At 61.9% G+C, this 25,599-nt stretch overlaps 1 protein-coding gene across 1 annotated transcript; it reads left to right on the forward strand.

Moving 5' to 3' along the window:
• Positions 1–5,982: 5,982 nt before the first annotated feature.
• Positions 5,983–24,234, forward strand: EPS8L1 (EPS8 like 1). The gene is made up of 21 exons (XM_050927940.1): positions 5,983–6,167; positions 7,208–7,256; positions 7,562–7,596; positions 10,638–10,696; positions 11,325–11,486; positions 12,304–12,453; positions 13,606–13,688; positions 14,234–14,376; positions 14,596–14,639; positions 15,065–15,191; positions 15,827–15,915; positions 16,334–16,408; positions 17,016–17,164; positions 18,164–18,305; positions 18,622–18,650; positions 19,838–19,937; positions 20,320–20,490; positions 20,649–20,748; positions 21,454–21,616; positions 22,605–22,737; positions 22,910–24,234. The coding sequence occupies exons 2-21, from the start codon at positions 7,240–7,242 to the stop codon at positions 22,994–22,996; spliced, it is 2,058 nt and encodes a 685-aa protein (XP_050783897.1). The 5' UTR covers positions 5,983–6,167; positions 7,208–7,239; the 3' UTR covers positions 22,997–24,234.
• Positions 24,235–25,599: the final 1,365 nt, after the last annotated feature.

The raw sequence follows: 25,599 nt of genomic DNA on the forward strand, positions 1-25,599 counted from the left end.
CAAGCACTGCTTGTCCACCCCTTGAAGGGGTGGGGGAGGGGGGCACTTTGCACAGATGCAAGTACAAAAAAAGTGGGGTTCAGGCTCTTTAAAAACTGCCATGCAAACTGAATTGTCAGTTTGGCCCCAGAATGTGGCTTCCTGCAAAGTATCCCCCCACAATTTGAGGGGACCCCAAATTTGTGCAATGCCATGCCTCCTGCTGAAATGTCCCCCTGAAATTTGTAGGGGAATCTCAACTTTCCATGCCCTTACCCTCAGTTTGGAATCCCCCAAATTCCTAGGGGGAACCCCAAAATTCAGTGCCATGCAACTGATTTCTCTCTCCCTCAGTGCCCCCCAAATTCATACAGGGCCTGAAACTGATTCCCCCTTCTTTCAAAATCCCCCTCAAACTCAGAGGGGACCCCAAAATTCTGTGCCATGCAACTGATTTGCCCCCTCAGCAAAAAGCACTGCCCAAACTTGAGGGCATCCCACTTTTTTCCAGGTCATGCAACCATCTTTCCCTGCCCCCTAGTCCCTCAGCAAAATAAAAATTGCCATGAACTTTGAAGAGGGAGTTCCCCCCCAAATTTTTATGCGGCCGCTCCCCCCACGCCACCCCTGTGAACATATCTGTATATAAAGGAAAGTATTTTCTATACAGCGCTCCCCGCCTCCCTGAAAGATATGATGTGTGCAATACCGCAAAGGAAATTCTATATATTGTATTTGTTTATTTTAGCAGCTCGGCTGCAGATCTTTAAAGCACAGGGCTAGAAAAACAAAAATCTTACAAAAAATGAAAACTTTAACAAAAAAAAAACAGAAAAAAAAAAAGATTTTAAAGCCCGTCCCGCTCCCTGGTGGTGTGGTTTTTAAAGGGCTTGGTGAGCCGGGGTGGGGGCTGGAGGGACGGGCACAGGGGGATGGGTGGATAACGGGGTGTTGCAGGGGTGCTGTGCTCCTCTGTGGCTTCCTTTAAAGACGGCTGGGGTCAGCTGATTCCAGCAGCCGGGCCCAGCCGGCTTCCCCGCAGCCCAGGCCTGGTTATTGAGGATGAAAGTGTGCTGGAGAAAACAGACCCTGAAAGGGTCTCTGGGCCCAGTCGGGGGGCTTCCCTGTGGGGGCCAGTACAAGCCGACCGGGACTCTTCTTCAAGGAGTCTCTCACATCAGGCTGCTGCTTTACCCCAGTTTGGGCATCTGGGACTGAGGTCTCTGAAATGAGTCTGTTCTGCAGCGCCTGCCACTTCCAAGAGGGGGGGAGACTCGGGAGATTGGCATGGGGCTGCTCCGAGTGCTCCCCCACAAGCCCACCGAGGTGTATAACCCTTACTGGTAGGCTGGGGCACAGGGGAGCACCCGCAGGCCCTGGAGCGGCTGGCACCTCTGGGGGAAGAAACCAAGACATATCCACATGCCCATTTTAACCTACCAGTCCCCACTCCCCTTAGCCAGGGAGAGAACCCAGGAGTCCTGGCTCCCAGCCCCTCTGCTCTAACCACTAGACCCCACTCTCCACCCAGGTCTGGGGAGAGAACCCAGGAGTCTGGAGGGAAGAATGAAGGGGCTGCAATAATTATTAAAGGGGGGAGGGTGAGAGGCCAAAAGCTTTATAACAATTCAAACACAGATCACAACCATCCCCAGCTGCTGTTTTCCGGCTCTGCCTCTCGGGAAATTTCCCTGACCGCCAGCACTATTTTTTCGCTGATGTAAGTGCCGGTTGCTGGCGTCTCTCCGGAAAAACCAACCCCTTCCGAGCCACGCTCTGCGGGACGGTTGCAAGACTCAGGCCCGGAGCTGGAGGAGGCTGAGGGGTGGATGTGAGAATGGCGAGGGGGGAGCTCAGAGGTTGGAAGAACGATTGTTCCGTGTCCGGCCGGGGCCGGAGAAGAAGGAAGCTGGAGCTTGCCGCTAGGGTGATATTCGGACCAACTCTCTGGCCCAAATTACCTGGCATCCCCGGCGCTGGAGGGTTTTAAGACCAGGTTGGACATGCGCCGTGTCAGGACGATACGGGTTTCCGTGGCCCTGCCCTGGCGCATCCACCCATCATGCTTCCTCCTGGCCCAACGTTTCTAGGACTCCTACCCCCACATGAGCCCCCGAAATTTGTCATGGCTCCCTAGCGGCTGAACCTTTCCTCCTGCCAGCAGCTCCGCTTGGTCAAGTTGGGATGGTGTAACCTGGTTCTTCCTTGCTCCCAGCCGGCCAGGCATCACGCCCACATCCTGCGCCCCACTTGTGTGCCGGCTGGCTCCCTTCCCGCTCCTGCATTAACCGCTGTGCAAAGCCGAGAGGGAAAGCGAGGCACGAGGCAGGCTCATAAACGCATCACAGCAACTTCCTGCGGTGGCTGGTGCTTCTGACAAACATCTTCTGGGGCAGGCTGCTGGTCTGGCTCCGAATCCACCACCAGGGCAGCCGGGCGCCATGCAAAACTGGTGCCTGATTTGGAGTTGGGACGGGTCCTGCTTTTCACTGCGAGGTGGAACGGCTGTTTGACCCGGGGTATTTTCTCCCTGTGCAGGTGTTTACGAACGGCATAAAATCGCCTCTTGGGTCAACTCAACCCGTTCCCTCCTGCAGGCGCCCTCTGCAGCCCTGGAATTTCGTGGCTTTGATCTGCATCCAGAACTTCATAGATGCACATCAGAGCGGCCAGACTGGGTCAGACCAAAGGTCCATCTAGCCTGGTCTCCTGTCTACCGACAGTGGCCAATGCCAGGTGCCCCAGAAGGAATGAACAGAACAGGGAATCATCCAGTGATCCATCCTGTCACCTATTCCCAGCTTCTGGCAAACAGTTACTAGGGACACCATCCCTGCCTATCCTGGCTAATAGCCACTGATGGACCTGTCCTCCACGAACTTATCTAGTTCCTTTTTGAGCCCTGTTATACTCTTGGCCTTCACAGCATCCTGTGGCAGTAAGTTCCACAGGTTGACTGTGCATTGTGTGAGGAAGAATGTCCTTTTATTTGTTTTAAACCTGCTGCGTGTTCATTTCGTCAGCTGACCCCTAGTTCTTTTGTTATGAGAAGGAGTAAATAACACGTCCTGATTTACTTCTCTGCACTAGTCATGATTTTATAGACCTCCATCATATCGCCCCTTAGTCGTCTCTTTTCCAAGGTGAAAAGTCCCAGTCTTATGAATCGCTCCTCATACAGAGGCCGTTCCAGAGCCCTCATGATTTGGAGGTGGAGAATATCCCTCCTTGACCCACCGGGTGCGGAGAAACCGGCGCTGAAAGGAATGAACGTCGAGCAGTTCCAGGCTTGAGTCTGAAGCGAGGGAGGCCGGGCACCAAGAGGCTCGGGCCGGCCAAGAAGCGGGGCAGAGACTCCCAAAGCCAGGGGTGTGGCTGAGGCTTAAATTCCCCTCTCCTAGCTCCAAGGGCGAACTCCCAGCCGTCCCTGAGGGTGCTCCGGGCGGGCTGGCCACCAGGGCCATCTGGCCTAAGTGATCCACAGGCACTTGCCCCAATGGGCCCAAACTGTTCAGGTCGCTCCCTGGCCCGAGAGATCAGGCCCTGAGCCTGGGGCGGTTTGACGCGAAACCGGCGCGGGCAGCCCGGCTGCCAGCAAACTCCCTGCAGATTTAATGGGGACAAACCAAAGAGTTATTGGCTGGTTCAAGCCAGCGATGTGTCCACCCAACTGCGTCGGTCCGTGGTTCCCAAAGGGGACAGTCTCGCCATGGGGGGGGCCCAGGGATCTTGGCGTCTGGTTCCCACGAGAGTCCAAAGAGCAGTGAGCGAAGGATCAGCCGTTCTCGGGCTTTTATGGCCTTCCCGAATTGCAGCCTAGGGAGCCGAGCCTGCTTGCACGTAGCCTGGGCCTGGGCGTGGTGGGGCTTTCCATGGGGGCTGGGGGCTGCACGGGGCCCCGTTCACAGCCGCTGGGCCCACAGCCGGGTGTATGAATTCACCCGGGGGGCAGGTGCCATTTGCTCCCCGGTGGGCCAGGTTCAGAGCCCAGGTTTTCCCAGGGAGGGAGCCTGGGCCAGCAGGCACAATGGGCCCTAGCGATGCAGCATTTTGTGGGGTCTAAACGCGCTGGGATAAGTCCAGGACCCACCTTAACCGGGCCAACGCCCAGGCCAAACAGCCGGGTTTCGAGCAATGAATGTGGCAGTGCTCAACTGAGGCCTTAAGCCTTGGGAAAAGCTGGCACCTGGTTAGCCACCGTCACACCCAGGAGCCCTGGCTCCCATCTGTTCCCCTCCCAGAGCGGGGGGAGAACCCAGGAGTCCTGGCTCCCAGCCCCCACAGTGAGTAGGCTCCCAGCCCAAAGGTGTTGCCAAAGCGGTGGCCAGGCCCCCAGAACAAACACACGCAGGCTCCTCACCCAGGTCAGCTCCAGCTGACCTAGCCTTGAACCTGCCGCGCCTGGATGTAAACTCCCAAGCTGGCCGGATCCGCCCTTTGCCACCAAGCCCATTCTGGCTCCCTCCTGCCCCCCCGGCTCTGAGATGTCTCAGATGGAGCTGAAGCAGTCCCACTGCAAGACACCACCATAGAACCCAGGCGTCCTGACACCCAACCCCCGCTGCTCTCACCCACTAGACCCCGCTCCCCTCCCAGAGCCGGGGAGAGAACCTAGGAGTCCTGGCTCCCAGCCCCCCTACTCTAACCACCAGACCCCACTCCCCTCCCAGAGCCAGGGAGAGAACCCAGGAGTCCTGGCTCCCAGTCCCCCTGCTCTAACCACTGGACCCCACTCCCCTCCCTGAGCCGGGGAGAGAACCCAGGAGGCCTGGCTCCCAACCCCCCCGCCCGCTGTAACCACTGGACCCCACTCCCCTCCCAGAGCCAGGAAAGAACCGTGGTTCGCGCTGGCCCAGGTTGGTTCCCCCCCAGCCTGGGCTGGGCTCTCGTTTCCCTCCATTGTTCTCCCTGGTCCAGCTCCGGCTCCGTGTGAATTCGATCCTGGTTCAACCAGTCCCAGCCGGAGCTGCCGGGTCACTCTGACCCCAGCTGCAGGGAGTGGGATCGGGGGGGGGAGGTCAGCAGAGGGCACCGGACTGCATAGCGTGGGGTGAGGGGTCAGCAGGGGGCGCTGGGCTGTGGGGTCAGTGGGGGACGCTGGGCTGCAGGGATTCGGGGCAGGGGGTCAGCGGTAGGTGCTGGGCTGTAGGGACAAGGGCAGGGGGTCAGCAGGGGGCGCCGGGCTGCGGGGGGTGCTAGGCTGCAGGGATCAGGGCAGGGGGTCAGCGGTGGGTGCTGGGCTGTAGTGACAGGGGCAGGGGGTCAGCAGGGGGCGCCGGGGGGCGCTAGGCTGCAGGGATCGGGGTCGCTGGGCTGCAAGGGGGTCAGCAGTGGGTAGAGCGAGGGGCTCAGCAGGGGGTGCCAGGCTGTAGGGAGAGGGGCAGGGGGTCAGGCTGTGGGGAGCAGAGCAGAGCAGGGGGCTCAGCAGGGAGTGCCGGGAGCAAAGCGCGGGGGTCAGCAGGGGGCACTGTCCCCTGGCAGTAAGTACTAGGCGAGGGGTCCCTGTATAAACAGCCCCTCTGCCCCACCCCAGAGGCGGCTGCACCCCAGGCCGTGGCGACTGACTCGCTGGGCTGGTATTTCCCGCTTTGGGCCCCGGCACGGGACACACCCAGCGCTGGGTTCTGGCTCTGCCTGTCAGACACACGAGAGCCTGTTCTAGCCCCGTCAGTGCAGCTTAGTCTGTCCCTGAACCACCACCCCCCCTGCTCTAACCACCAGACCCCACTCCCCTCCCAGAGCTGTGGAGAGAACCCAGGAGTCCTGGCTCCCAGCCCCCCCTGCTCTAACCACTAGACCCCACTCTCCTCCCTGAGCCGGGTAGAGAACCCAGGAGTCCTGGCTCCCAGCCTCACCTACTCTAACCACTAGGGCTGAGGGGTTGTTATTTTGCACCTTCACAGCTGGTTGAGCAGCTGGTGCAGGGAGGGAGGGGGTGGAAGGCTGGGGGGGGCGGGCCCATGGTTACCTGCCCAGGTATGCTGTGGGCGCGGCTGCTGGGGATCGCGCCACACACCTGTGCCCAGGTGACAGAGGGGAAAGGACGGTTCCCTGGACACCTAAGAGCTGGATCTGGTGGGACTCAGGGGTGGACCCCCCCCTTTTCAGTATCTCCCCACACACACACTTGAGATGCCTCTTTCTTCCAGCCCTGGGGGGCAAGGTCTGAATAGCTGGTGAGAGATCGGGTAAGTGGGGGGGGGGACAGACTGGAGGGGCTCCATGCCAGGGAATTGCAGGTTATCAGGCCTGAGTCAATATTGCCAAGCTCCTGTGTTGGCCTTGGTCTGGGGAGGGGATGTGGGGTGGGGGCGGCTGGGATGGGAGGTTGGGGGGGCAGCCCCTTGGGGAGTGGGGATCCCCCCCATGGATGTGGGGGCAGGTGGCAGGAAATAATCTGTTTCCACACCCTTGATAAACACACCAGTTGCTTGCGGGGCGAACAGGAGGCATGAGGCGAGGGAGAGGCCGGTCCCGGACGCCTGGGTTCTCTCCCAGCTCTGGGAGGGGAGGCGAGTGGTTAGAGCAGGGGGAGGCTGGGAGCCTGGACTCCTGGGTTCTCCCCCCGGCTCTGGGAGGGGAGTGGGGTCTAGTGGTTAGAGCAGGGGGAGGCTGGGAGCCTGGACTCCTGAGTTCTCCCCTCAGCTCTGGGAGGGGAGTGGAATCTAGTGGTTAGAGAGGGAGCCAGGATGCCTGGGTTCTCCCCAACTCTGGGAGGGGAATGGTATCTAGTGGTTAGAGTGGGGGGGGCAGGGCTGGGAACCAGGACTCCTGAGTTCTCCCCTCGGCTCTGGGAGGGGCATGGTGTCTAGTGGTTAGAATGGGGGGGGCAGGGCTGGGAGCCAGGCCTCCTGGGTTCTCCCCCTGGCTCTGGGAGGGGAGTGGGGTCTAGTGGTTAGAGCAGGGGGAGGCTGGGTGCCTGGACTCCTGAGTTCTCCCACAGCTCTGGGAGGGGAGTGGCATCTAGTGGTTAGAGCGGGAGCCAGGACGCCTGGGTTCTCCCCAAATCTGGGAGGGGAGTGGGGTCTAGCGGTTAGAGCGGGGATGAGCTGGTGGCCAGGACTCCTGGGTTCTCCCCCCGGTTCTGAGAGGGGAGTGGGATCTAGTGGTTAGAGCAGGGAGGGGCTGGGAGCCAGGACACCTGGGTTCTATCTCCGGCTCTGCAGGGAGGGATGGTGCCACCTCTAGACTCTGTCAATGATTCTCTCACTATCTTTGAACCCTCAAGGTGAAGTGTGAATTGTGGATTCTGTCAACACCATGAGTTCCTCAGGCAGGTGAGTATGCGGTGGGAAGCCCGGACTCCTGGGTTCTCTCCCCGGCTCTGGGAGGGGAATGGGGGCTAGTGGTTAGAACGGGGGGGGGGGGGGCTGGGAGCCCGGACTCCTGGGTTCTCTCCCTGGCTCTGGGAGGGGAGTGGGGTCTAGTGGTTAGAGACAGGGGCTGGGAGCCAGGACTCTTGGGTTCTCTCCCTGACTCCGGGACAGGAGCAGGACCCCAGCAATCTGCTCTCCCTGTTGCCAGGCCCTGGCTCTGTTCTCCTGTTGTTTAACTTTCTCGTTCTCCTTCCCGCTCTCCGCAGTGAGGTCTCCAAGCCCAGCGCCAGGGAGATCTATGGTGAGTCTCTGATGGGGGTGAGGGGAGGACTGGGGGGGGGGGAAGAGCAGCTGGGCCGCGTTATTATTGTAGGGTCTCTCGCAGGTCTTTGGTGAGCTGCTGTGTTGTCGTAGGGTCTCTCTAATGGGCAGAGGAGTCAGGTGTGTTCATTTCTTATTGTCGGGTCTCCGCTGAGCCCTGGTGTTACTGTCGGGTCTCCGCTGAGCCCCAGTGTTATTGTAGGGTCTCCGCTGAGCTGTGGTGTTATTGTCGGGTCTCTGCTGAGCCCCGGTGTTATTGTCGGGTCTCCGCTGAGCCGTGGTGTTATTGTCGGGTCTCCGCTGAGCCCCAGTGTTATTGTAGGGTCTCCGCTGAGCCGTGGTGTTATTGTAGGGTCTCTGCTGAGCCGCGGTGTTATTGTCGGGTCTCCGCTGAGCCCCGGTGTTATTGTCAGGTCTCTGCTGAGCTGTGGTGTTATTGTAGGGTCTCTGTGGAGCCCCGGTGTTATTGTCGGGTCTCTGCTGAGCCCCGGTGTTATTGTAGGGTGTCCGCTGAGCCCTGGTGTTATTGTAGGGTCTCTGCTGAGCTGTGGTGTTATTGTCGGGTCTCTGCTGGGGGGGCTTCTCCATGGGGCGGTGTTATTGTAGGGTCTCATGCACCCCCCCGCGCTGGTTGCAGTCGCTGCATTTCCTCCGGTGCAGGGTGGCGCAGACCAGAGGCCGACCTGGCAACAGCCCAAAAGGAAACAAAGTGCTTGACCCCTCCCCCCCAGGGTGTATCTCCCCCCCCCACTTCTCCTCTGGCGTCATCAGTACAACCTCCCCACCCCGCCCCTGGGTGTATCTCTCCCCCAGGTTATATCCCCCTCCTCGCCCCAGGGTGTATCTCCCCTCCCCCCCACTTCTCCTCTGGCGTCATCAGCAGAACCTCCCCACCCTGCCCCAGGGTGTATCTCCTCCCCCCCATGGTGTATAACCCCCTCCCCCCCCAGGTTATATCCCCCTCCTCGCCCCAGGGTGTATCTCCCCTCCCCCCCACTTCTCCTCTGGTGTCATCAGCAGAACCTCCCCACCCTGCCCCAGGGTGTATCTCCCCCCCCCCCACTTCTCCTCTGGCGTCATCAGTACAACCTCCCCACCCCGCCCCAGGGTGTATCTCTCCCCCAGGTTATATCCCCCTCCTCGCCCCAGGGTGTATCTCCCCTCCCCCCCACTTCTCCTCTGGTGTCATCAGCAGAACCTCCCCACCCCGCCCCAGGGTGTATCTCTCCCCCAGGTTATATCCCCCTCCTCGCCCCAGGGTGTATCTCCTCCCCCCCATGGTGTATAACCCCCTCCCCCCCCAGGTTATATCCCCCTCCTCGCCCCAGGGTGTATCTCCCCTCCCCCCCCACTTCTCCTCTGGTGTCATCAGCAGAACCTCCCCACCCTGCCCCAGGGTGTATCTCCTCCCCCCCATGGTGTATAACCCCCTCCCCCCCAGGTTATATCCCCCTCCTCGCCCCAGGGTGTATCTCCCCTCCCCCCCACTTCTCCTCTGGTGTCATCAGCAGAACCTCCCCACCCTGCCCCAGGGTGTATCTCCTCCCCCCCATGGTGTATAACCCCCTCCCCCCCCAGGTTATATCCCCCTCCTCGCCCCAGGGTGTATCTCCCCTCCTCCCTACTTCTCCTCTGGTGTCATCAGCAGAACCTCCCCACCCTGCCCCAGGGTGTATCTCCTCCCCCCCATGGTGTATAACCCCCTCCCCCCCCAGGTTATATCCCCCTCCCTCCCCAGGATGTATCTCCCCCTCCCTCCCCAAGGTGTGTCTTCCCCTCCCTCCCACTTCTCCTCTGGTCTGATCAGCAGAAACTGCCCCCACCACCCCAGGGTGTATCTCCCCCCCAGGTGTATATCCCCCTCCCTCCCCAGGGTATATCCCCTTCTCTCACTTCTCCTGTGATCTGATCAGCAGAAACTGCCCCCCCCCACCCCAGGGTGTATCTCCCCCCCAGGTGTATATCCCCCTCCCTCCCCAGGGTATATCCCCTTCTCTCACTTCTCCTGTGATCTGATCAGCAGAAACTGCCCCCCCACCCCAGGGTGAATCTCCCCCTCCCCTTCACTCTGGTCTGATCACCAAGACCTGCCCCCCCCTCACCCCACCCAAAGAGGGAAACCGAAAGAGAAACAGATCAGGCCCCGGGTTGGAGCCAAAGAAGTTGGGGGCGGGAGTCCCTGCTAATCCCCAGCCGCAGCCACCAAACTGGTTTCCCCAGGCCACACTGGGAAAGTCACTCCCTGCCCTGGGGCCGGATGGGAGCCAGCGCCCCCTAGAGGGGACAGGCCCCTGCCCCATTCCCTGCCCCCCTGAGCCAGCCAGACCCCGCCCTGGGGCCGGATGGGAGCCAGCGCCCCCTAGAGGGGACAGGTCCCGCGCCCCATTCCCTGCCCCCCTGAGCCAGCCAGTCCCCATCCTGGGGCCGGATGGGAGCTGACGCCCCCTAGAGGGGAGAGGCCCCGGGCCCCATTCCCTGCCCCCCTGAGCCAGCCAGTCCCTGCCCTGGGGCCGGATGGGATCCAGCGCCCCCTAGAGGGGACAGGTCCCGCGCCCCATTCCCTGCCCCCCTGAGCCAGCCAGACCCTGCCCTGGGGCCGGATGGGAGCCGGCGCCCCCTAGAGGGGACAGGTCCCGCGCCCCATTCCCTGCCCCCCTGAGCCAGCCAGTCCCCATCCTGGGGCCGGATGGGAGCTGACGCCCCCTAGAGGGGAGAGGCCCCGGGCCCCATTCCCTGCCCCCCTGAGCCAGCCAGTCCCTGCCCTGGGGCCGGATGGGAGCCGGCGCCCCCTAGAGGGGACAGGCCCCGGCCCCCATTCCCTGCCCCCCTGAGCCAGCCAGTCCCTGCCCTGGGGCCGGATGGGAGCCGGCGCCCCCTAGAGGGGACAGGCCCCGGCCCCCATTCCCTGCCCCCCTGAGCCAGCCAGTCCCTGCCCTGGGGCCGGATGGGAGCCGGCGCCCCCTAGAGGGGACAGGCTCCTGCCCCATTCCCCCTTTATAATTTGCCCGTCTCTTTACACAGAGCAGAGGAAGAAATATTCCAACTTCATCATGGCCGACGTCTCCCAATACACCGTCAACGTGAGCCTGGGGCTCTGGGGGTGCAGTTGGGGGGACCAAGGGGTGGAGGGGTCACATGGGCCCCACTGGGGAGAGGGTAACTAGGGGCCCCAAGCCCCGATCTGGCCCCAGGGCAGGGATTGGCTGTCTGGGGGGGCGGTAATAGGGCAGGGCCCCAAGGGGGGCTGTTAGGGGCCGCAGGGGGAGTGCTGGGTGGGGAGGTGTTACGGTTTGTTTGGGGGAAAGGGGCTCGGGGGCTGGGTGTGGGGACCTGGAGGGAGGGGCTGGGTGCGGCTGGGGGTGCAGGGGAGTGTGTTGGGAGCCTGGCAGCTGTGTAGGGGTTGTGGGGGGCTGCCAAGGGGGGCATTGGGCCTGGGGGGGCTGTGGGCTGTGGGGAGGGGTGTTGGGAGCCTGGGAGGACCGGGGGGGGGCTGTGGAGTCTGGTGGTCTGCATATGGGGTTTTCGCTTGGGGGGGCTGTGAGGAGGAGTGTTGGGAGCTGTGGGGGGCCTGGGAGAGCTGTGGGGGGGTATTGAGAGCCTTTGAGGGCTGCATAGGGGTTGGTGGGGGCTGGGGGGGCTTCATAGGGGGTCTTAGGCCTGGGGGCTGCATGGGGGCAGCTCTGGGCTCACCCCCTGTCCCCCCCCCAGCACCTGGTGACGTTCCCGGTGGGGGAGGCGGCTGAGCTGCGCTCGGTGGAGGACGCCGTGCGCAAAGTGGCCGCCATGGATGCCCAGGGCCAGCTCTGGGCCCAGGAGATGCTGCTGCAAGTCACTGGGTCGGCCATCAGGCTGCTCGACGTCCACTCCAAGGTGTGTGGGGGGCCTGGGCAGGAGGCGCTGGGGGTGCTGGGTCTGAGGGCGCTGGGTCTGGGGGTGCTGGGTCTGAGGGTGCTGGGGCTGGGGCAGGGGGTGCAGGCGCTGGGTCTGGGGGTGCTGAGTCTGGAGGTGCTGGGTCTGTGGGCGCTGGGGCTGGGAGTGCTGGGTCTGGGAGTGCTGGGTCTGTGGGCGCTGGGGCTGGAGGAGGGTCGGGGGGGTTGGGTCTGAAGGTGCTGGGTCTGGGGGCGCTGGGTCTGGGAGTGCTGGGTCTGGGAGTGCTGGGTCTGTGGGCGCTGGGGCTGGAGGAGGGTCTGAAGGTGCTGGGTCTGAAGGTGCTGGGTCTGGGGGCGCTGGGTCTGGGAGTGCTGGGTCTGGGAGTGCTGGGTCTGTGGGCGCTGGGGCTGGAGGAGGGTCGGGGGGGTTGGGTCTGAAGGTGCTGGGTCTGGGGGCGCTGGGTCTGGGAGTGCTGGGTCTGGGAGTGCTGGGTCTGTGGGCGCTGGGGCTGGAGGAGGGTCGGGGGGGGTTGAGTCTGAAGGTGCTGGGTCTGGGGGCGCTGGGTCTGGGAGTGCTGGGTCTGGAGGTGCTGGGTCTGTGGGCGCTGGGGCTGGGGGAGGGTCTGGAGGTGCTGGGGCTGGGGGAGTGTCTGTGGGCGCTGGGTCTGGGGGAGGGTCTGGAGGTGCTGGGGCTGAGGGAGTGGTTGGGGGTGCTGGGCCTGGGGGAGGGTCTGTGGGCGCAGGGGCTGGGGGTGGGTCTGGGTCCAAGGGAGGGTCTGGGAGCGTCAGGCCGGCCGTGACTCTGTCGCCCCCCGCAGGAGGAGCTGGAAAGCTACGGGCTGGCGGGGGTGCTGCGCTGCGAGGCCGTGCTGCCCAGTGCCCGCGCCCACTCCCTGTTGCTCCTCGTGTGCCAGGAGCCCCAACAGACCCAGCCTGATGCCCACTTCTTCCAGTGCACCCACATTGGGGTGAGCAGCTGCCCTAGGGGATGGCAGGGGGGAGGGGGCAGCCTCGCCCGGACGCCTGGGTTCCTACTCTGCCCTGGGGTTCCTGCCTTTTTAAATGCCACTGGCTCCGCCCTCTTTGGTTGACATAACTAGCCCCGCCCCTTTCACTTGATGGCATTGGCCCCACCCCTTTTAACCCAGACTCCTGGTTTCTCCTGGTGGGATGCCCACACCATGCACCCGCTGCCTTTATATGGCACTGGGATCCACTGGCCCCGCCCATATGGTGACATCACTAGCTCCACCCCCTTTTTTGCTGCCCTGACATTCACCTGGACTCCTGGGTTGCCTTTTAACAGCCTTGGGCAGCGATAGCTCCACCCCTTTTTGCATCATGCCCCGGGGCTCCACCGCTGTCCCTAGGGACAAGCCTTCATGGGCCAATCAGATGTGGCTCCCACATGGCAGGAAGTCCCGCCTTCTGATCAGAGGGACTTCCATGCGGCTTGAGCCAATCAGCTTCCAGAGCCACAATTTCCATTGCTAAAAGTCCTGCCTTTCAGCCAGCGTGAGGAGCCTCAGCCAATCAACTTCTTGAGCCATGACATCACAGCGAGTCCTGCCTTCTGGGGGGGCGGGACTTCCATGGGTATTAGCCAATCAGCGTCCCAGGACTGTAGGGTCCAATGCAGGAAGTCCCGTCTTCCAACAGGAGGGATTTCTCTGCTGAATCAGCCAATCAGCTTCAAAGGGCCTTGGATGCATTTCAGGAAGTCCCGCCTCCCCATGGAGGATTGACAGCTGTTGGCCCCTCCCTCTAGTGGGGAAGTGGGGGGTCTGACGCTGGGGGAAGGTGGGGAAAATGCTGTTGTGTCCTCCAGTCCCCATGCCAAGGGGGCTGGCCACCCCGAGGCATGCTGGATAGCAGGTGGCAAAAGCTGGGTGTTCTGATCTGGCTGGCACGGACCCACACAAGGGAGTTCTTGCTATCCCGGCCCCTCCCTGCCCCCTGGATCAGACCCACGGGCCCATCTACCCTGGTATCCCACCCCCTCCCTGCCCCCTGGATCAGACCCATAGGCCTGTCTGCCCTGGTATCCCACCCACCTCAGAACAAACTCATGGGCCCATCTACCCCGGTATCTGACCTGTGCTGTTCCTGCCACCCCGCAGGCGGAGCCGATCCGAGAGGACATTAACAGTGCCCTGCTGGACTTCACGTCGGGGAGCAACGCTCAGAGGAGAGAAGCGCTCAGGTGGGGCAGGACTCCGGAGTCCGGGGGACTTTGGCTGGGTGGGTGCATTGTGGGGGGGGCCATACTGGGGTGGGTTGTGGGGTGCAGGTGCTCTGGCCTGGATGCAGGTTTGACCTTGGGGTGAAGCGGAAGCCTGATGTGGGGGGGGGTCGTTGGAGGAGTTTGAGGGGGGCTGAAGTAAAGGAGGGATGCCATAGTGGGTGGGGGTCATGGGGCGGACTGGGGGGGTGAGGCTATGGGGGAGCCTTACAGAGGCATGAGAGTGGGGTGATGGGGGGTCTAGAGGGTGTGAAAAGGGAACCTCCACATGGGCTGGTGGAAGCTGGAGGGGAGAGAGAAATGGGGGTAACAGAGGCAGCCTCCAGGGGAGATGGGACTAGAGGGGTGTAGGGGGAGACACTGAGGGGCTGGGGGGACCCCCTCTAGGCTGGGGGTGATGGAGCAGGCTGGGGAGCCAGGGAGTGTCTTTCTGAGGGGTGGGGGCTTGGGTACAATTTTGGGTGTTTCCCATCCCTCCCTCAATCCCCACCCCATATTGTTCACAGAGCAAACAATGAGAAGATGCAGAATGGGGCACCACCGACCCCGGCGGGGACAGGCTCCCGGCCCCCACCCCCCCACAGGAAGGTGGTGATCACCCCCTCAGCCACTCTGAATGAAATGAAGATGCAGAGTCAGAGAGACACAGGTGTGTGTGTGGCGGGGGGAGGGGCAGAGCCCGGGAGGGAACCCAGGAGTCCGGGCTCCCAGGTCCCTCTGCTCTAACCGCTAGCCCCCACTCCCCTCCCTGAGCTGGGAGAGAACCCAGGAGTCCTGGCTTCCAGCCCCCCTGCTCTAACCACTAGGACCCACTCCCCAAGCTGGGAGAGAACCCAGGAGTCCTGACCCCTGTCCCTTCTGCCCCCAGCTGACCCCTCGGACCCAGGCGCGCTGCGAACTGAGCGTGATGTGGTGAGTTGAGCTGGGGGGTGGGATTTGGGGGTGTTAGGGTACAAGGGATGGGGTGTTGGGGGGGAGATGGGGGCTGGGCAGCAGTGGCGGGAGGGGAGATTTGGTGGGGGTGAAGGATGAGGTGAGGTTGGGGGATGGGATTTGGGGGTGTTGGGGGTTAGGGTACAAGTGATGGGGTGTTGGGGGGGAGCCGGGGGGCTGAGAGGCAGTGAGGGGAGGGGAGATTAGGAGGGTGAGGGATGAGGCGAGGTTGGGGTTGCATGTTCACCCCATCCCCTGGTGGCGAGGGGGGGATGATTTGCTGCAGCCCCCCCGCCCCCCCCCGAGCTGGCAGGGACTTGGGGGTCGGGGCTCTGGGGGCTGCACAGAGGGGCCCGGCCCCCCTGCTCACCCCCAGGCCTCCGCTTACCACCTCCCCCCCCCAGGAGCTGCTGAACCGGATCTTCGACGACATTGAAGCTTTCGTGGGCAAACTGCAGAAATCGGCCGAGGCCTTTCGGGTCCTGAAGCAGCTGAAACGGCCGAACCGGGGGCGCCGCCGGGAGCCGGGGGGTGAGAGATTCCCAGGCCCCCCATCTGCCCCCCGAGACCTCCCATCTCCTCCCCACCCTGTCCTGCCCCCCATACACTCCCCACTGCAAACCACCCATGCCTGGGGGCACTGCCAGGGGGTGAGACACCCTGAGACCCCCCCATCTCCCCCACCCCAAGACCTCCCGTCTCCTCCCCATCCCATCCTGCCCCCCATGGACCCCATTGGGAACTTCCCATGTCCTGGGGGCGCTGCCATGGGGTGAGACACCCTGAGACCCTCCCACCTCCTCCCTCCATACACCCCGCACTGGGAACCTCTCATGCCTGGGGGCGCCGCTGCCAGCCAGGAGTGAGAGACCCCAAGACCCCCCCATCTGCCCCCTGAGACCTCCCCGTCTCCTCCCACCCCCTCCTGCCCCCCATACACCCCACACTGGGAACCGTCAGTGCCCAGGGGTGCTGAGGGTGAGAGAAACCCCTCTGCCCCCCCACGTGAGATCTCCCCATCTCTCTGCCCCCCCAATACACCCCATACTTGGAATTACCCGGGGACACCACCGGGTGCTAAGGGTGAGCTATCCCCTCCCTCTGCAGCCCTCCTCGGAAACCCCTTCCCCCCGCAACATGGGGTTAACCCTTTCCTCCCCATGCAGAGGGGCTGCTGACCCTGCGGGCCCGGCCACCCCTCATGGAAGAGTTCCAGGACACTCTGGCCAAGTTGAAATATTCCTTCAGCCTCCTGGTGAGTGACCGTTTGGGGGGGCAGGAGGGGAGACACAGCCCTGTATCTCACCTCACAATGGGGACCTCCATTCGCCCCCTCAGAGCCCAGGATGGGACCCAGGAGTCCTGGCTCCCAGCATCCCTTCCCCCCTGTTCTAATCCACTAGTGCCCACTCCCCTTCCAGAATCAGGCGTAGAACCCAGGAGTCTTGACTCCTTCTCTAACCACTGGACCCCACTCCCCTCCCAGAGCCAGGGAGAGAACGCATGAGTCCTGGCTCCCAGCCCCCTGCTCTAACCACTGGACCCCACTCTCCCCTCCCTAGCGAAAGAACCCAGGAGTCCGGTCACTCTCCCTCCCCCTCGCTATCTGGAATTTGTGGGGTTTACTGACTCAGAGTCGGGGGTCTCTCTCCCTTCCCTTCTCCTCCCCCCAGGCAAGACTCCAGTCAAACATCTTGAATCCCACTTCAGAGGAGCTGGTTCACTTCCTTTTTGGCCCCCTGAAAATGGTGAGCGGGGGGTTGGGGTTCAGAAGTGTGTGTGTGGGGGGGCTGCCATAGCCCCAGCTGTGGGGCTCGGAATTGCCAGTGCTGGGGTTGGGGGAGGGAAGGGAGGGGCCTGTGGGATTTGGGGTTGTGGGGAGACCCTGGCTTGGTGGGGGCTGAAGTGGCCAGGGGCAGGACTAGAGGGGTTGGGGGGAACATGTGATCCCAGCTCCTGGCAGGGGCTGGGCATTTGGGGGCTCTGAGCTGTGGGGGGTAGGGGAGGAGGGCACTGCAGGATCTGGAGTTGTGGGGATCTCGGTGTGGGGGGGTTGAGGGGAGGGATCCCAGCATGGGGGGAGTTGGAGGGGGTGGAGAGAGGAATCCTATCATGGGGGGGCTTCAGGAGGGTTGTGGCTGGAGGGGGGGCAGTTGGTGTTTTCTTGGAAGGGCTGGGGTGTGGGGGGGGTTCTGGGGGGCTGCAGGGGACGGGAGGGGAGATAGCGGGACACTGGAAGGGGCAGATCTGTGGCTGTGCATCCCAGTAGGGGGGGCGGTCTCTCGCTGACCCTGGTCAAAGGGGTGGGCTGGGATCCGGGGGTCGCTTTCACCTCTCCCTGTTCCCTCCCCCCAGGTGGTGGAGTCATCGGGGGGCCCAGAGTTCGCCAGCGAGATCCGCTCCCCAATGCTGACCCTGGAGGCTGTCACCCTGCTGCGGGGCTGCCTGGGGGCTCAAGAGGCCGAGCTGTGGCGCTCGCTGGGCGATGACTGGACCCGGCCCAGGTATCCCGCTCGCCCTGGGGCTGGGGTGGGGTGGGTGCAGAGCTAGGCAGCTGCTTTTGGTTCTCCATGATGTCTGCCCTTGATTGTACCCGGCCATGCCAGGCCTGGGATCTGCCCCGGGTGCCTTGATTTTTCACCCATGATTCCACTGGTTTGCCTGTGATTTTCACCCATGATTCTCACCCACGATTCTGTGATTTTTACCTATGACTGTTGCCTGTGATTCCTTGATTTTTCACCCATGATTCCATGTTTTATCCATGATTTTTACCCGTTATTCTGTGATTTTTCACCCATGATTTTTGCCCGAGAGTACCTTGATTTTTTTAACCCATGATTCCACTGTTTTGCCCATGATTTTCACCCATGATTTCCACTCATAATTCTGTGATTTTTTCACTCATGATTCTGTGATTTTCACCCATGATTGTCCATGGTTCCTTCATTTTCACCCATGGTTCAGTAATTTTTTTACACATAATTGCCTGTGATTTCTTGATTTTTCACCCACAATTCCATGTTTTATCCATGATTTTCATCCACAATTCTGTGATTTTTCACCCATGAATTTTGCCCCAGGGTACCTTGATTTTTTTCACCCATGATTCCACTGGTTTGCCTGTGTTTTTCATCCATGATTTCCACCCATGATTCTGTGATTTTCCAGTCATGATTCTGTGGTTTTCACCCACAATTCTGTGATTTTCGCTTATGATTGTTGCCCAAGGTTCCTTGATTTTCATCCGTGATTCTGTGATTTTCACTCATGATTGTTGCCCGTGATTCCTTGATTTTTTTCATCCATGATTCCACATTTTGCCCATGGTTTTCACCCATAATTGTTGCCCACAGTTCCATGGTTTTCACCCATAATTGTTGCCCACAGTTCCATGGTTTTCACCCGTGATTTCACCCCCAATTTCTGCCCGTTGTTTTCTGCCCATGATTCTTGGATTTCACCATGGTTCCAGCCATCCCTGGTTCTGTCTCTCCCCACAGGGTGGAGTTCCCCGGGGACTACGCCGCCCCTTATACCCTGAGCTTCCAAAGTGGCTGGGCACCGCCCCGCCTGGGCCCCGATGGCCAGCCCTGGGAGGATCCAGTGGAGACCCAGCACCGGCATGAATTGCGCCGGGCACAGGTGACTGGTGTTGGGAAGAGGTGACCCCTTATCCAATGAGGGCAGAGGGGAGTGTGGGGTGGGGAGGAGGCAGGTGTGGGGGGGTGGTTATGGGGGATGGGAGCAGGAACGTGGGGTGTGGGGGGAAAGGTGGGGATTGGGGGGCACAGTGGGGGGATGGGGGACTAGAAAATGGGGATAAGAGAGATCAGAGGGTGGGAGGTGGGGCAGAGGCCTGGGGGGATGCAGTAGGGTAGGGGGAAGGTTGCGGGGGGGGGTCACAGCAGGGAGGTCGCTCACCTGCCACTCACTCCATTCCCCCCACTTCTTTCTGCAGCAATCGGCTCCTCCAATCGAAGCCAACGGGTATGTAGCCCCCCTGCCTGTGTCCCCCCCCATGCACACTTCCCCTCCCCCCCACCAAACTGTCCCTATCCCCATGCATGGGAGGCAGGTGGGAGGGGGGTTCTGGGGCTCAGAGAGGCTGAGGGGCCTGTGGGGGGGAGGGAATCGGTGCAGGGAGGTTGGGGGGCTCACAGAGTGGGAGGGGGATGAGGGGAGGAAGGAGCTGAGGTTGGGGAGGGGGTCGAGGGGGCATTTCAGCTGAGGAACCTAAAAAGACCTTTTCTTTGTTTTCTCTCTTTGTTTCTCTTTGTCTGGTGGGGGGGCAGGTGGGTTCGGTGGTGAGGGGGGCGGGGGCAAGTTAGGGGGTGGGAGGGAGGCTGGGGGGCAGAGGGGGTTGGGGGGCTGGCTTGGGGGTGTAGGGTGGTTGAGGGAGAGAGGGGATTCAGGCTGGAGGGGTTAGATGGAAGGGGTGAGGGGAGGGGGCGGTGGAGGGGGTGAGAGAGGTGGGGGGTAGGGGTTGGTTGGGGGGCAGGGATGGGTTTAGATATTGGGGGGCAGAGGCAGTGAGGGGGCACGTAGGACCCTAGGTCTCAGGGACGGCGACTGGGAAGGGGGCACACCGGGGGGGGGGGCTGCCCCAGATGGCACTTGACAGGGATAGAGAGGAAGGAGGGAACGAAAGAGGAAGACATCGGAGGAGAGACAGCCCGTCCCCCCAGCAGCCCAGCCAAGGTAGGGAGTGGGGGGGAGGACTTGGGGGGGGCATCGACCTTTCTCCCTCCTTCCCCCTGCATGGGCTTGGCTGCTGGGGATGCCCCGTCCCCCACCCACCCCGCATTGCGAGATGTGACCCATCGGGCCCCAGCGCGGTGCAGACGCTTTGACTTCGCAGCATGTGTATGGCGGGGGGTGTGTGTGTCTATGCCCTGAGACGGGGGGACAAGGGAATAAGGGAGAACCCAGGAGTCCTGGCTCCCAGCCGCCTCCCCCTGCTCTAACCACCAGCCCCCACTCTCCTCCCAGAGCCAGGGAGAGAACCCAGGCGTCCTGGCTCCCAGCCCTCCCCCCCCCGCTCTAACCACTAGACACCGCTCTCCTCCCAGAGCCAAGGAGAGAACCCAGGAGTCCTGGCTCCGAGCCCCTCCCCCCCCGCTCTTACCACTAGACCCCCCTCCCCCTGACCCAGTTTTCCTCCCCTCTCCTCCCAGCCACAGAAGGACAGAAGAGAGCAGGCTTGTGAGCTGCACATACGACTTTGTAGCCAGGAACAGCAATGAGCTGTCTGTCCTGCAGGGGGAGGTTCTGGAGGTGAGTCTGTCTGTGGGTTTCCCTGGCTGGGGCCACTACTGCGGGGAAGCTCACAGCACTGGGGCACTGCTGGGGGGAAGTGCACAGCTTCAGGGATCCCCGGTTGGGGGCACTGCTGGAGGGAAGCTCACAGTGCCGGGGCACTGCTGGGGGGAAGCTCACAGCGCTGGGGCACTGGTGAGGGGAAGTTTGCAGCATCAGGGATCCCTGGCTGGGGGCACTACTGGGGGGAAGCTCACAGCGCTGGGGCACTGCTGGGGGGAAGTTTACAGCATCAGGGGTCCCCGGCTGGGGGCATTCCTGCGGGGAAGCTCGCAGAGCCAGGACACACCTCCCTGCCCCGGCTGGGACAGTGCCCGTGGCTCAGCATCTCTCCCGCCAGGTGCTGGACAACACCAAGAAGTGGTGGAAGGTTCAGAACCGCTCTGGCCAGCAAGGCTACGTCCCCTTCAACATCCTCAGCCCACTCCCGGCCACCCAGAACCGCAGCCCGGGCGTCCCACTCAACGGTACCGGCAGCGCCGACTGCAGCCCCCGCCAGACCAGAGCCCCGGTGAGCCCAGCAATATGGGAGTGGAAAATTGGACCTCTAGGGGGCGCCAGCTCCCACCTGGCCCCAGGGAAGGGTCTGGCTGGCTCAGTGGGGCGGGGAATGGGGCATGGTGCTATGGGGGACTAATATTTCTTCCCCTTGCCTCTGATCCTGACTAGGGCCCCCCAGGCTTGGCGGCTCTGAAGAAAAAGGTACCAGCCCCGAATGGGACCCAGTGGAATGGCTCCGAGGGGCTTGGCCTAGACCCCAATGAGAGAGGTAAGGAGCCCCCTATATGTGAGGGGAGAGGGGCAGTACCCCATGGAGACCTCAGGCCTCGCCTATTGTGTGTGTGTGTGTGGGGGGGGAGAGTATCCCCATAGAGACCACCCACCCCACCCCTTATAGCTTCCCCATGGTGACCCTGCAGCGTGGGGCATGGGTCGCTTGCTGGTGGTTTCCCTGCAGCTTGAGGTCTTCAAACCATTTTTGAGGATTTCAGTAACTCGGTCCTGGGATAGGGGTTGTTATAAAATTGGATGGGTGGGGTTCTGTGGCCTGCCTTGTGCAGGAGGTCAGACTAGATGATCAGATTGGTCCCTTCTGACCTATGAGTCTATGAGTCTATGAGTCTATGAGACCCTGCCCTCTATAGGAGGGGGGAGGAGATCTGTGCCCTATGCCAGGCCCTGACTCCTCTGTGTGGGGAGGCCAAGGGGGGGGGGCTGTATCCCATAGGGGGTCCCCAGACCCCGCCCCCTCTGTGTGGGGAGGATGGGGGGGTCTGTATCCCAGAGGGATCCCCAGGCCCCGCCCCCTCTGTGTGGGGAGGCTGGGGGGAGGGTCTGTATCCCAGAGGGGTCCCCAGGCCCCGCCCCCTCTGTGTGGGGAGGCTGGGGGGAGGGTCTGTATCCCAGAGGGGTCCCCAGGCCCCGCCCCTCTCCCGGTGCATGCTGGGTAACGGGCGGCTCTCCCTCCCGGCAGAGCGGCTGAATGAGGAGCTGCTGCAGCGCCTGGCAGCCGGCCGGGGCACCCCCGCCAAGCCCTTCCGGGTGCACCGGGCGCCGGACACGTCGGTGCCGCTGGACCACGACTCCGACCCCGCCCAGGTCCAGGCCTGGCTGGAGGCCAAGGGCTTCGAGCCCCTGTGAGTAGGCGTCAGGCACCGGGACAGGGCGCAGGCACATGGGCGTGCTCTGATTGGCTAGCTTGATACGTCTCTGCTTTCCCATTGGCTGGCTTGGCACCGCCTGGCTTCTGACTGGCGGGGGCATCCCGCCATCCTCTGATTGCCAGCCCAGCTCTGCTCTGATTGGCTGGCTCTGCAGCTCCTGGCTTCTGATTGGTTGAGGGGGAGCACTGTGACATTGTGGCTGTCTGATATGTCCTTTCTGTCTGCTGTGATTGGCTGATGTGGAGCCTCGTGACTTCTGATTGGCTTGTGGAACTCAGAACCTCCCCCCCCCCTCGATTGTTTGAATCACTTTCCTCTCCGCTGTGATTGGCTGGCTCTTCCCTGCTGGAGGCGCCCGCTTCTCCCTGATTGGTGGTGGCTCACCACCTGCAATTGGTCAGGTGGATGCCAGGCGAGCTGTGATTGGGTGGTGCCTTCCCATGGAATCCTTCATGATCGCATTTCATTGGACAGCCGCGGAAGCGCAAAAGAATGCTAATAATTAATTGGACCAATCAGAAAATAGGATGGGGGGCATTAACCAATCACATGGCAGCTGAGGGGCGGATGTGCGGTGCTCTTTAAAGTCTCTTGCCTCAGTGTCCTCCAGTGTCATGGCTGGGGCCACTGCTGGGGGGAAGCTCGCAGCACTGGGAGGGTCACTGGCTGGGGGCACTGCTGGGGGAAGCTCGCAGCACTGGGAGGGTCACTGGCTGGGGCCGCTGCTGGGGGGAAGCTCGCAGCACTGGGCGGGTCACTGGCTGGTGGCACCCCTGGGGGGAAGCTCGCAGCACTGGGAGGGTCACTGGCTGGTGGCACCGCTGGGGGGAAGCTCGCAGCACTGGGAGGGTCACTGGCTGGGGCCGCTGCTGGGGGGAAGCTCGCAGTACCAGGATAGGGGGTATCAGTGGGAGGGGCTCTGAGGGGCACTTGGCCTGACTGCCCCCCCTGCCCCTCCCAGGACGGTGAGCACCCTGGGGGTGCTGAATGGGTCCCAGCTCTTCTCGCTGTCCAAAGCCGAGTTCCAGGCCGTGAGCCCCGAGGAAGGAGCCAGAGTCTACAGCCAGGTCACCGTACACAAGGCCATGCTGGAGGTACCACGATCTGCCCCCAGGACTCCTGGGTTCTCTCCCCAGGTCTGGGAGAGGAGTGGGGTCTAGTGGTTAGAGCGGGAGCTGGGCGCCAGGACTCCTGGGTTCTCTCCCGGCTCGGGGAAGGGGCTGTGGGTACCTAGGGCCGTGACTAATGCCCTCTTTGCCCTCCCAGGACTTTAGGAAAACCTCTGAACTGGAAGCCGTGATGGAGAAACGGAAGAGGAAATTGGAGGGCAAGACAGAAGCATCCCGCTCGTGAAGAAGGCAAGGACATGGTGCCCCAACCCAGCTGGCAGAGCTCCCCCTACTGGTGAGGGTGCTGCTTGGGGGACTGGACCACCGGACCCCCACCTGGCTCACAGACTTCCCCCTCCCCAGCTCTCTGTGAGGGCGTCTCCCCAAACTAGACACGCTAAGGACCTCTGCACGGGTATAAATTTCTTCACGGGCATCTGGCTACCACCTGCTCCATTCAGGCTACCACGCCTCTTAAAGGAACACCCCCAGCGCATATGTGGTGTTGTTGTTTTTTACTTCCACTATTTATTTAAGAAAGGGGGCAAACTTTGAAATGTAGCCCCCTCCCTTTCCCCTCCAAATGGTATGACCTTCCTTGTCCACAATCCCCCCTCTGTTCCCCCCAAGTGGGTACAACTTCTATATTCCAACCTCCCTGGATTTTGACTCACGTGGTACAGCCCCCCAGTCTGCACAGCCCCTCCCCCTGGGTATAATCTCCAACACTGCCTTTTCCTCTCAAGTGGTATGTCCCCCCCATTTTCTCCCCCCAATTTCTCTGCCAAATGATACAACCACCACCATCCCTGTTTTCTCAATTGGTATGTACCCTATTCTCCAAGTATGACTCCCCAGCCTTGGAAACCCCCCATTGCCCCTTAAATGGTATCACCTCAGTCTTCACAGTGCCCCCTCCATGTCCTCACCCCAGAAATGGTATGACCCCCTCCTCATTGTTCAACCCCCCCCCAACGGACCCAACCCACCCACCTCCTCTTCTGATTGGTGCAGAGCTGAGGCTAGGGGGCGCAACAGGGAATCAGAGGACCTCATTGCATGTAGTACCCCCCGTGGCCACCAGAGGGGGACGCTCTGTGCTAGTCAGGCCACCAGTCCTAAGGTTGCTTAATGGTTTCCATTCCCAGCTCCCTATTTTGGGGGCTGCTTATAACTCAGCCAAAGCAGAACGGCTGGGGCAGAAAGTTCCCATCTCTGCAGCAGGCTGCATTGGGGAAGGGGGGAGGATATTCGGGGCAAATCGATTCAGCCATTTTCGAGATGAAGGCCGCTGGAGGGGAGATGTACACGCACTACGTGCCCTTCGCGGCTGCTCGGCTCCTTGCTGGAGGGGGGGTCGACTCTCCCTACCCCCCCAAAAAAGGAGGGGGAAAAGCAATAAATAGTGGGAAACGTTGACCCTTCGGGGCCTTTTCACAAGTGCAGTATTTATACGGGGCGACGAATCTGGGTAGCATTTATCTCGCGTGAATAAAACATGCTACAAATGTGAGGCTCGCGTGTGGTCTGAATTATGGGGCGCCTCAGCCTGAGAGTGGGACCAACACTGTGCCCAGAGGGGAACAGCCCCATTCCCTGCCCCCTGAGCCAGCCAGTCCCTGCCCTGGGGCCGGATGGGAGCCCATGCCCCCTAGAGGAGAAAAGCCCCATGCCCCATTCCCTGCCCCCCTGAGCTAACCAGTCCCTGCCCCCTCAGCCAGCCAGTCCCTGCCCTGCGGCCAGGAGGGAGCCGGCGCCCCCTAGAGGGGAAAGGCTCCATGACCCATTCCCAGCCTCTCCCAGCCAATCTTCGAAAGTTCCTCAAACTGGACAGCTGGTGTTGCCAACTCCTGTTTTCTGATTCTCTGTCCCAGTTAGGGTCACATCAGTAGGACTCCTGGGTTCTCTCCCATCTTGGGGACGGGAGGGGGGTTTAGTGGTTAGAGCGGGGGGGAGGGGCTGGGAGCCAGGACTCCTGGGTTCTACCCTGGCTCGGCTGGGAGGAGTGTCTAGTGGTTAGAGCAGGGACCAGCCCTACACTGCTTGGGCCGGATGTTTAAAGAGCAGATTCCTCTCATTCCTGATGGGCTGCCCTGGTCTGGGATGGAGGGGGGCTGAACCGCAGAGCAGCAGCAGGGCATTCTGGGAAATCACAGTCTCACTCTGTTTCTTTCTTTTCTTCTTTCCCGACATCATTTTTTTATCTCCTTCATCCCTGAGATTTCTTCTTTCTTCTCCTCCTTCTCTCATGCAATCTCCCCCGTCCCTCCACTGTCACACGGGCAGAGCTGGGGGGAGCCCAGGGCTGGGCTGGCAGGGGGCTGCGGGTCAGGAGTAAGGGGCACCGGTAGGGCTGGGCTAGCAGGGGCTGCAGGTCAGGAGTGAGGGGCACCGGTAGGGCTGGGGGGAGCCCAGGGCTGGGCTAGCAGGGCCTGCGGGTCGGGAGTGAGGGGCACTGGCAGGGCTGTGGGGAGCCCAGGGGCTGGGCTAGCAGGGGCTGCAGGTCAGGAGTGAGGGGCACCGGTAGGGCTGGGGGGAGCCCAGGGCTGGGCTAGCAGGGCCTGCAGGTCGGGAGTGAGGGGCACCGGCAGGGCTGGGTGAGCAGGGGCTGTGGGTTGTTAGTGAGGGGCACCAGAAGGGCTGGGGGGAGCCCAGGGCTGGGCTAGTAGGGCCTGCGGGTCGGGAGTGAGAGGCACTGGCGGGGCTGTGGGGAGCCCAGGGGCTGGGCTAGCAGGGGCTGCGGGTCGGGAGTGAGGGGCACCGGCAGGGCTGGGTGAGCAGGGGCTGTGGGTTGTTAGTGAGGGGCACCAGCAGGGCTGGGGGTGGGGGGGGTGACATACAGGAGTG

The sequence above is a fragment of the Gopherus flavomarginatus genome, chromosome 18, assembly GCF_025201925.1.
Source record: "Gopherus flavomarginatus isolate rGopFla2 chromosome 18, rGopFla2.mat.asm, whole genome shotgun sequence".
Classification (NCBI taxonomy): domain Eukaryota; kingdom Metazoa; phylum Chordata; order Testudines; family Testudinidae; genus Gopherus; species Gopherus flavomarginatus.